Source organism: Caretta caretta, chromosome 2 (assembly GCF_965140235.1).
Source record: "Caretta caretta isolate rCarCar2 chromosome 2, rCarCar1.hap1, whole genome shotgun sequence".
Taxonomy (NCBI): domain Eukaryota; kingdom Metazoa; phylum Chordata; order Testudines; family Cheloniidae; genus Caretta; species Caretta caretta.
The window spans coordinates 91,860,141-91,872,203 of record NC_134207.1 but is presented as its reverse complement, the minus strand read 5'-3'; the positions used below and the strand labels follow the sequence as shown (position 1 = coordinate 91,872,203).

The window sequence follows — 12,063 nt, the reverse complement described above, 5'->3', positions numbered from 1 at the left end:
TTTAAAATGTAATCGTGAATGTGTCTTTTGTGCTCACAGTAGTTGAAACTGTCTACTAAGTAGTTTTAGAGAGCCGATGTGTTTGAGCATTGGAGAGTCATTTCAACTTGTGCCCAGTTTTTTGGTGACTGGAAGTTCTGGTGGATTTCTGTATATTATTGCATGCTTATACACTTAGAATCATAGAATATCAGGGTTGGAAGGGACCTCAGGAGGTCATCTAGTCCAACCCCCTGCTCAAAAGCAGGACCCATACCCAATTAAATCATCCCAGCCAGGGCTTTGTCAAGCCTGACCTTAAAAACTTCTAAGGAAGGACATTCCACCACCTCCCTAGGCAACGCATTCCAGTGTTTCACCACCCTTCTAGTGAAAAAGTTTTTCCTAATGTCCAACCTGAACCTCCCCCACTGCAACTTGAGACCATTACTCCTTGTCTTGTCCTCTTCCACCACTGAGAATAGTCTAGAACCATCCTCTCTGGAACTACCTCTCAGGTAGTTGAAAGCAGCTATCAAATCCCCCCTCATTCTTCTCTTCTGCAGACTAAACAATCCCAGTTCCCTCAGCCTCTCCTCATAAGTCATGTATTCCAGACCCCTAATCATTTTTGTTGCCCTTCGCTGGACTCTCTCCAATTTATCCACATCCTTCTTGTAGTGTGGGGCCCAAAACTGGACACAGTACTCCAGATGAGGCCTCACCAATGTCGAATAGAGGGGAACGATCACGTCCCTCGATCTGCTCGCTATGCCCCTACTTATACATCCCAAAATGCCATTGGCCTTCTTGGCAACAAGGGCACACTGCTGGCTCACATCCAGTTTCTCGTCCACTGTCACCCTTAGGTCCTTTTCCTTCAGAAATTACTTTTTGTAAAACATGTATCCTAACGTTTGGGGTGAACATTTGTTGGAGATATTTATTAATTGGGCTTCGGAGAAATACCTCCTAATGTTTTTGGAACAGCATTATCAATAAACTCAGCTGTTTAAGAAAATACTTAAATTTTATTTAAAATTTTTAGTGACTGTGCCTTATTTATTAAATGTAACAGTCATGTACATCTTACATGAACATCAAAAATGTGTGTGTGTGTGTGTGTGTATATATGTGTGTGTGTGTATATATATGTCCTCCGTGATTCAATTGGAATCATAATGTCTTAAAAAATTGAAAAGTAGTCTTTAAAAGACACTTTTGAGTTCTGCCTGCTAATATAGGAAAACAGAGCAAAGCATTCAGTTTATGTTGGCTACAGTTCAAGGTGAAGGTGAATGACTTTCATTTTTGCAAACAAGCTGTCTCATACCCGTTAAGGGTATGTTTAACAAATAATAAAAATAGATTTTATCTGAATGTCTGTTGAATCTTCTTAGTACCCAGGCAGTTTTGTATGCCATTTAAATTTCACACATCAAGTCAGCTTGATCTCGTCTATGTGATGATATGATGCTAATTAGTTGGCTGAGCTGCGTGTTCTTTCTCCCATCTTGGCAGGAAATACGCTAAATAATACTCTAAGTCTTCTGTGCAGCTCTGGTCCTTGCAACTTTGCCAATATGTTTTCAACATTTCTCATCCACTTTCTATGGGGAATGCTGGTGAACTAAATGGCAGAGTCTCTAAAGACTGAACAACAGTGCTAGTAAATGGGACAGAAGGGCTCACGCTTGAGAGGAATGGGCAGAAGAGTCAGTACCCACTAGAGAACACTCCTGTCCAGAGCCTGGAATGGAACTAAAGATCCCTGAGTCTCACCATTCCCCTGTTGCAAATAGCTGTGAGCCCATTGACATAGGTTAAAATAAAATTATTAAGGTTGCAAAGTCAAGCATTCAGAAGTTAGGAAATGCCAGGGGTCTACAGAGTCAGTGTGGAGGCACACTGCCTCTCTGCCTGAGTGACCCTGATGTTCTCCAGATCCCCTGAAATCAGTGATTCTGGAAGTGGAATCCCTGTTTGTGCAGAGGAGCAAATCCCATCTCCTCCCTCCCCAGTGGAACAAATTAAGGAAAACTCTGTGATGGGGACCTTGTAGAGGTTTCTTCCTGCTGTGAGACATTCTGCAGAAGCTGGCAACTTCTTCATGATTTGTGGTCCTATTTGAGTATGTTTTCTACAGCAAAAAGGAGCACATGTAGTAAATTCCCTGTACAATAGTCCATCATGTGTTAAGAGTTTAATTCATCTGGATTCCTTAAGATCAGTTGAGTCCATGCTGCTTGAAGTTGGAGGAAAGCCACCAAAGACCCTGGGCCTGAGTCCAAATGACATGTCCTCAAAGAAAGAAAGATTCTTAAGAGCTGCTTTTCCCTCCTATCATATGGATGGATTCTGTTGCTGTCATGCATCTACGAAGGGTAACTTGCAGAGCTTGACTAACAATATTAATCTTAAAAGAAAACAAACAGAAATAGAGTGGTTTTTTTCTCCCTTTCCATTTTCCTTCTTGAATCTAGTTGTTAAGGGGGAGAAGGGAGAAATAATGACATATATTAACATGCTTTGTTTCATGTTTATAGAAAGAGAGAGTGTTCTTAACTACAACCAGTTATAGAGTCCCTGAGCATGCTTTGTGGCATTAACTTGACATCAGTAATGTGTGTTTTCAATATACAGTATGATCATAGGAGGAGTCCTAGTTAGTGTTTCTGGCTGCCTGAATAAAGGAAATAGGGAAAGTTGGAAAAGGTTATATCTAATTCTTCTAATTTTGCCGAACTTCAGGGTCATGAATTACAATTTGGTTGTGTGGTTGCCACATTTCACCAAAGAAAAAAAAGGGGGCTGGAATTTTAGATTTATTGATCATTATTTAAATTATCACAAATCAGGCAAAATAAAAAATAGCATTAGATTACTAAAATGTTGGAAAACTTGATGAGAGGCTTACAAGGATGTTATGAAGAACAACCAGATCTACTTTAATTACCTCTCTGTGCTTGAACTTATGTATCATGCTTGTATTGATATTTATTACCCTCAAGTAATGATATGAATAAAATGATTGGTGTTTTCTTATGAATGCATTTGGGGTTTAGATATATGGCTTAGAGCATGAGAAAACAGATTTTTTTTCTTATCTGTCTATAGCTGTATGCTGCTGCTTACACAATTAAGTCGCATACATGTAATGATAATGTCAAGTGCATTGAAGCTTCATGTTTATAAAAATAGGCACTGTGAAGAAGGCTTAAAATAAGCAAATTGTTTTTGTTATTAAATATGTGATGCATAAATGGGTATATTGCTTTTATTGATCACACATTTCAGTGGAACAAGAATAGGCACTCCCATGTTACCATGATGGAAGCCAGAGAAGTGGCTAATTTAGTTACTGAAAACAGCACCATAACTTTTTACATACCACATTAACTGCTGATTATTTTTAAATTGTTTTTCCTTGATTGAAATGGACTTCAATCAGCAGATTAGAAATGCACTTTTTAAACAGTTCAAATGGATCTGTACTGGATATAGCAAGGTCTCGTGTCAGTGTGGTATTAAGGGACTTAAATAAGAGTTTAGTTTTGAGCTGACTGTTATCTTTTGCTTTAAACCATCTGAAAATAACTTCTCATTTTTTCCTGCAGATACATCAGGACATTCACACTGTACAGAAACAGAGGTAAGAGAAATATCTCAAATTTCCTGTTGGTGTTTCTTAGTTCAGCACACCTCTTGCTACAAATTTCTCATAAGTGAAACTGCTGTATATTTTTAGCCTACATTTATCATTACCAGGTCTTTCCATAAAATACAAATTGTGTTAATAGCTACATAGTGAGGGATAACTTTGCTACAGGATATTCTGTCCTACATTCATAAAGGGAAGAAAGAAAGTGGGGAAGATTATGCAGGCAACATAAATTGGTTCAATTTTCAGCTAATTTATGTGTTACATAATGCAGACATTATCTTATTTTGTATAGCTTCATTCATAGAAACCATTTCCCAATACACTTACTTACTGTAGCTGGCTCAAAGGTGGTAATGATTTGTATACTTACTGCATGATCTGAAGCAATTCGAGATGCCTGATGATTCTTTACACTCAGTTTGTCAAGAGTTGGGAGCAAAATAATCAGACTACTGCAAGATCATCATATTTGTGTGAGCAAAGTCCTCATGATTTGTAATGTTCTTTTTAAAATTTCCCTTTCCAGAGCCAGAAGCAAAAAAAAAACTTTGCAAAAAATGAGCACTAATTAGTCTGGTCTTGAAAGTATCATATTCTGTGCTGTCTGATGGCCGTGCTATATTAGGAAACTGGCAAGGGCTGCACTGTTATTACTGATAGTGCTGGTAAATAAACAGATATTTTAGTATCCTCCTGACCCATATAAGTTGAAACAAGTTATTTTGGTCAATGTATCAGCGGATTTGTGTGTAATCATTTTGCTGACTTGTGACTGCTGAGATAGATTGTAGAACCACTTGTTCTTTCAGATGAATGTCAACAAGGGTTATGAATTTTTATTATAAAGGCATGTTTAGGAGATTAGAAATATACAAACAAGTGTTCGTCTGCTGCCTTTCATGAAATAATACATAATCCTTTTACCACACTTAAACCTGGATATGAAGGTGATTAATATTGTTAAACCATGCAGAGCGTTTCTCTCTACTAAGTAAATACCATGTTGAGTAAAGGCAAATTATAGTTTTCTAAGTATTTGCTTAGCATATATTCAATTGATATCTGTGACCAGTGTCAAACAAACAAAATAAATAAAATGTGTTTAAAGGTTGCTTTAAAAATATTCAGTACATGATCAAAATAGATGTAAATATTCTCAATTATATTAAAATATGCTAAAGTACCAGACTCTCTTACCACTTATCATCTTACCACATACCATCAATACAGCTGATACTTTGTATACATTCATTACATTTCCTTTGAAATTTACCATAATCTTTTGAGTACATAAATACTATGGAGCAGATTCTTAGCCCTAGATCCTGTATACATGTAATATGGCTATAGGTGGCTAGCTGGGATTTCCCCTGACAGAGGGAAATTCTCAACTGACATAAAGACAGCAGAACTCTCCTGTGTCAAACTCCACTCCTCTTCCTAGTATTAGGGCATGATGGAGGTGGGGAGAGGTGGGCTGTGAACGGGATGGAGTGCTGCTCTTCTACAGCAATTCTTAGCTGGTGCATGGTTTTTAGGGTCCATAGCCAGCTGTTTTTGGAAGTTACGGAGCAGTCTGGTCCTCATCCCATAAGTTTGATATGGGAAATCTGAATTGCACTGAACTGCAAAGTCTGCAAAGTTTTGCCTATGTTTGAGTTTACCCCTCTGCTTCTGTCACTTGCCACTCACTTGTTTCTGTGTTGATGGTGGTGATAATTTGTCTCCAAATTTGATTAAAATTTTAGGGGGGGAGGTGAGACCAAGGGGGTATCACTCGGGCCTGTCTGCTCTGATTCCCATTTGAATTTTCTTTTAAACTTGCACCTCTGTCTACTGAGCATGCTGGCTTTACTGTCAGTACCTGAAACTTTGCATACATGTAGAGGCAATGCCTAAGTTTTAATTAGAGTGTTATGTGTTTTCTAATCAACAACATATATGGAAATGATTCATAGAAAATCCTGCTACAATGTTTAAGTAGTTTTATAAGCAAGGAAACAAATTTAGAGCATATAAATGGTAAAAAGTAAAATGCTAGACTAGATGGACCGTGGGTCTGATCTAGTATGGCAATTCCTTTCCCCCTAAATCCAAACATTAAACTGAGTTGCAGTTTGTGGTGTTAACTGCTAAATTACATTTTTTAATTACGGCTGTATCCTACCACTGTCATCCATCTGTAGTGATTGCTGCCCTTCATGCTTTCGTCATAGCCTTCTTTGACCTATGGCAAACAGGTCTCTGTGGTGCTTTGGTGCTAAACTCTCTGTTAAGCTTTCAAATATATTTAAAAATAGGGCCTTACATTTTCTCTACACCAGACCTCCTATTTCAGTCTGTTTCTGTGCTCTAAAAGACAACCCTACGTAGGTTTACGTTTGGTTCCTATTGGGAAGATTTTCTACAGCCACAGAAAATTTAGTGGTCTCAGTCCTTCTTTATTTTTAGTTTCCTTTTTCAGAGTCTGCCCAGACAGTTGTGATAAATCTCAGCATCCCCTTTTGAGGATAAGTGTAGGATTATATAGAAACTCGGAATTAATGACTTAGATTACATGCTATTAATATTCCCAAATTAAGTTTTTATGTTAAATTTCCATTCTGTTTTTATATTTTAATTCCTGTTTTGGCAACTACATATATGATACTGTTTTTAATAAGTAGGACTGATCAAAACATTTCAGAAGAAACTTTTTCCCATTGGAAAATGAGATTTTTTTTAATAGAAATTTCTATTGGGAAAATCTAATGGAAATGTGTTGCTTTGGGTCAGCCTGTAATTAAATGCTTGTTTCTGGTCTGGTCAACGTTAATGTCTCCATCTGTCTGAGCTACCATGGTGTTTCATGAGAGTTGTGGTTCTTTGTTCCATGATGCCCCCATTCTTCCCTATGGACCCTGCTCCATAGCCAACCCAGATCTCCCAGAATGCAACTTTTCTCTCTCTCTGGTTGAGCATCCTGTGTCTCAGGCAAAACATTTCAATTTGGGAATGTCAGAAAGTGTTGTTACAAATTTAAAATTTGTAAAGAAAACATTTTGATATTTTTGAATCTGAAATGTTTTTGATCTTTTTGTTCTGCAATTTTTTTTTTAAGATATTTAAAATTTTTATCCCTACAAGGTGGGTGCGGTAATATCTTTTATTGTACCAACTTCTGTTGGTGAGAGAGTAGGGTGACCAGATGTCCGGATTTTGTAGAGGCAGTCCCAATATTCAAGGTTTTGTCTTATATAGACACCATTTACCCCCCCCACCGCATCTCAATTTTTCACACTTGCTTTCTGGTCACCCTCTGAGAGAGACAAGCTTTCAAGCTACCCAGAGCTCTTCTTCAGGTCTGGGAAGGTACTAAGAGTAGAATTTACTAAATTTACTAATATCCTGGGACCGACATGGCTACAACAGCTCTGCGTACAGCAATGTGAGTAATGCTGTCAGTTATGTCCCAGTTCATATAAGGCTCAATCCTGTGAAGTATCAAGCATGCTTAACTTGTGGGATTGTACCAATAGAGAACATTTACTTTCATTCTCTAAGGGTCATGTATTTCAGGTAATACTTCAGGATACATCTTGATCTTGTATTAATACAATACTTTTGTGACACTCAATTTCCTGACCTCCAAACTCCTCTCAAATTACTTCATAACCACATTACAGTTATATACAAATACTTGAGTAACAAACACATGCAGAACATAAGAGGATTAATCTTTGGTTTGTTTGCTGTGCTAATGAGTTTATCTTTCAGACAGAGGTGTTTTTTTCTTAATTTGGATGTGTGTTTACTACCTATCAGGAGGGATACACAGAGTAAAGTGGGATTCCACATTCTTTAATCACCTTAAGAATATTGCCTCACCCTTTCTAGTCAACAATTTCATTCAGATAAACAGTAAATACTGTGTTGCAGAACCAATAACGCTTCTGACTAAAAGAAAAGGGGTACTTGTGGCACCTTAGAGACTAACCAATTTATTTGAGCACGAAAGCTTATGCTCAAATAAATTGGTTAGTCTCTAAGGTGCCACAAGTACTCCTTTTCTTTTTGCGAATGCAGACTAACACGGCTGTTACTCTGACTTCTGACTAAGTTGATCCAGTGATAATTGCAGCCTACTATATGTCCAGAAGCTTTAAGGGTAGAAGACTGTTATGGTGGTCTAGGTTAATTCCTTTGTAGTGTCTTCTCTGACCGGTTGCTAGTATACATCTTTCAGGTTTTATAAAGTCTACAAGGCCTGAAATAACACACATTCTAGGCTGAAATCCTGCCTCCATTGAAATGGATGGTAAAACTTCCAGTGGGTTCAGAAGGGCCAGGATTTCACTCTGAGTCTTCTGACAGCATTTCAGTTCCTAGATGGTCAGAGTGCCATTATTTTTGACTCCCACAAATTGATCCTTGAGGCATTTAGTTTGTGAAAACCATAAACAGCAAGACATTTTGATTTTTGCATTTTTGGAATCCAAAAGTGCACAGCTCAGTTCTTTGCTTACAAAGATGCCAGGAAGAGCCAGTAAATTTACACAGTCTTCACACTCTGTTAAATGTGGAAGTTAAATAAAAGGAGTGAATTTAGCCTTTACAGAATTCTCATTCTGAGAAAATGATAGTTATTTTGAATTGTCTTTATTTTTATACAGGGCCCTTCATGTATCATTTCTGTTTAAATGTTGTGACTGAAATGGCACTTTGCTTTGTTCTGAGATGGATAGCATTAGTAGCTACATGGCAATGCAACTTGTGCATTGCTGAGTTGACTTGGCTACAGTCTGATTGCACAGTTAGGTTGCAAGGATAAACTAAGTTTTTTGGTCCTTGGGTGTTGACAGCCTGTGTACAATTTGATGATCCCTGGTATATCCCAGGCTTTCTCTGCTGTCTCACATTAAAAAATATTTGGAACATCAGTATGAGATTAATGGATGTCATGTTTGATTATTTTGTTTGATACATATTTAGGATTTGGTTTTGCTATGTACAAGTAAGTTTAATCTAAATTTTTTTGGTATGATAAATAACTAAGATCTTTGATGGGAACAGATGGCCCTATTGGTGTGTCTGAAAAATCAGCTGAGTATATAGAGCAACAGAAGTAGGTCCAGTGCCTCCTATATATGGAAGTGACTAAGGCTACATCTATACTGCAATAAAAAAAATCCTTGGCACTCGGTTTCAGCTTGGGCTCCCATTTGAGTCTGAACATCTACACTGCAATTGTATAGCCCCACAGTTCAAGCCCTGTGTGCTTCAGTCAGCTGAACTGGGTCTTTATTGCAGCGCAGGCATACCCTAAAAGAGTACTATTGTAAAATAGCCAACATAGAAAATAATTGGAGAACAGGGCAATTGGAGAATTAAGAATCTTGATGGTAAGGGACAAAAATTATGCTGTTTGAACAAAATGAGTCAGATCAGTTGCCTCACGTACTTGGATTTTGCTCCAGTTGTATTTTAGTGCTGGTAAAAGACAATTCTGAATAAAAAATGCTGGGAGTTTAAAGCCAGTATTTTCATATTCTTACTGATATTTAAATATATGAAGTGTAATACATGTAAGGGGGAAAAAAAGTTAAAGGGTTGCATTTCAAAATGCAAGTTTAAGGTATGACTAGCAGTTCTGAAATTCCTGCTCTTCCATCCTCATGAAGATATGCCAAGTAGTATTTTAGAGTTACTTTTTCCAGCATTTTGCAAATAAAACTTCCTCTCTCCCATTTTAAAAAAACTATATACTCTATACAATTCTCCATTATCTTCCTCCATTGTTCTGATGACAAGTAGGGCCGGGAACAGACAGCTAGCATAATTTAGCTAAAAGTCTTCTCCCTGAGGCCTGAGGATGTCCTTCTGCTTGTAGCTGCTTCTAGCCTCTAAGACTTACGAGCGTACCAAAGCTCTTCCAAAACTGCTCTTTGCATTTAGTGATATAATGTGCAAATGGAAGTATTGGACCTGCTCCAATTCTTCCATAGGTAGAACAACAACTTAATGGGAAATCACAAACAAAAAACCTAAACCTCTGCACCCTCCACCCCTTAAGGCAACCACAGAAAACCTTACTACGTAATGTTTGGGGAAGTAAGGAGCACTTGATGAGCTATTAAGTATCTGAATATGGTAGTGTATCAATTTCATGTGGCTTTTGCTCCTTCCAGGTATTCTTTTGGACTCATATTAATGCAGTTCTCCCACTGCAGGATATGAGTAACTTCCTCTGACTAAACTGGGAGTGACTGGTCTCCTGTGGGGGAGAAATTGGTGTCCATTTTGATAGTTTTTATAACTCTATTGGGCTATGTTAATAAATGTTGAGGTTTAAGCCTTTTTAAAGAGAAATTGCTTAATATACCGTTTTTCTTTGTGTGCTTAATTCATGTCTAGTTTCACTCATTTCTGACTGAGTGGGTTTTGTGGCTCACATATGCTCTCATGTGAATGGCTCTAGAATGGCTAACCTGCCCTTGTGTGTATTTGTACACAAAGGAACATGACATGAAAATACTAAGTCAGCCTTATTTTAATGTATTTTTCTACTTACCAGGCTTTTGCTTTCAGTCAGAATTCAAAGTAAACAGGAGCTGGGAGGGAGCTGATCATTTGCACTTTCCCCCACAGGAGCTCAAAACCAGTCATTTTCCTGAAGTTGAATAAATAAATGCCAATGTTGACATTTTCACTTGAACCAAAAGGAAAAGGTGCAGAAATTGAAAAGATGAAACTAATAAGGATATTTAAATTTTAAAACAAAAGGGGAAGCATTAAAATGAGAGAATTATTCATCTACGTCTGTATACTGTATCTGCAGTGCTCATATCTACTTTGCTTTATAACACCTGTGCTCTTCTCTTTAGTTCTGACCTACATTACAGCATTAGCTTAATCCTCCCAGTGCACACAGTTTTCCCTCACATGAGCCCTGCCTCCAGTTCATCCAAAAAAAAAAAAAGAAAAATAAAGTTCCCAAATCTCCCCCTCCCATTCACAATTGCAGAATGTCCCTGTGGAAACTACAGCAATTCTTACATGGGAACATAGCGTGAAAGTGTGTATGTATTTTTAGCTGTCCCCAGTGCAAATAAGTGTGAGTTTCTTTGTAAACAACTAGGCAGTGTGATTAACTATTATTCTTTTAATCTTTCTTGCCCACCTTGTTTCTCTCTGCAGGAAACAAGAAGAGCCTGCAACTTCCAACCACAGACCGCTAGTGGTCTGTGGAATGCGATTTGGTAACTGCTGATTTAAAAAGAAAAGGAGTACTTGTGGCACCTTAGAGACTAACCAATTTATTTGAGCATAAGCTTTCGTCAGCTACAAAATAAATTCTGGCTTCTCCAACGAGTGGTCATAAAATTCACAAAGATTACCTGTGATGATATGCATCCAGTATGAAAATTAGGTGGAATTTTAGTGTCAGATGTGCATTAACAGTAGGGTAGCAACCTGAAGTAGGTCATCAAGATGGCTATTTCAGAAATACTCAGAATTGCCAACCCAGGTGTTAATATACTATGAGTCAGACTCAATAGATCTTGAGATTGGCTTAAAAATCATTAGATTTTTAAAATAATTCATTTAGAGTTCTTTTTATTTAGGCTCTGGTTTTTGAGCATTTGGGACCCGCTCAGGTGACATTTTCAAATTTTTTGTCCACCATTGTGGAGGCTAGAACTTTTTCTTTTAAATAAAATATGAGATGCCTTTGTGCAAAGAATTATGTCCACTGAGAAGAAAAATGTTTTGTTTTTTTAAAATATATCTTTATTCATGGCTGATCCTACAAATAAAGCAAAGGTTATTTTGAGATTTCTGGTACAGCCTGGACACAGGTGCACTCGGTCACATTCCTCTCTTCTATTAACCAGCATTAATTATGTAGCACCTTGAGTAATTCACCTTCAGAAGGAAGTTAATGTTAAATAATTAACTAAAACAACTCTGCTGTTTACACATAGTAGATTAGTTATAGATTTGGTTAAGGAGTAGAGATATACAGTAGTTAAATGTGACACAGTCAGGCATTTATTTGTCCTCCACATCCTCTTCCTTTCTATATTTCAAGACACCTGATTTTTGGGTTCTTTGAAGGTTCTCCCCTCCCACCCTCTGTCACAATCCATTTTGATTCATTCATTCATTGGCTCCATTTTTCATCTTTGTATAACTTTCTCTCTGGATAATCATCTTTTCCTGTGGGGTCACTTATTGCCAGTGTCTATGTTGATGGCTCCCAATTGTGTCTCCATACTGAATATATTCCTCCTTTGTCCATTCCGGCATCTCTGCAGTCTCTTTCCCCTTAGATTTTGTGCCACTACCTCAATTTCATTTTCCTCTGCCCCATCTTAGTAATCAGTGTCTTTTTCTCTCTTGATATCTGGGCTTACAATACTGGTCTTATCTTTGACCCC

The 12,063-nt window shown here is 37.6% G+C and overlaps 1 protein-coding gene across 3 annotated transcripts in view; it reads left to right on the top strand.

The window, feature by feature from the left end:
• SPIRE1 (spire type actin nucleation factor 1) overlaps positions 1-12,063 on the top strand; it is a 187,187-nt gene that overhangs the window by 14,841 nt on the left and 160,283 nt on the right. For all 3 annotated transcript variants that reach the window (XM_075125320.1, XM_048840209.2, XM_048840210.2), the window contains exon 2: positions 3,597-3,631. In XM_075125320.1, the coding sequence (XP_074981421.1) occupies positions 3,597-3,631 (35 nt within the window). The remainder of the gene's footprint in view (positions 1-3,596; positions 3,632-12,063) is intronic.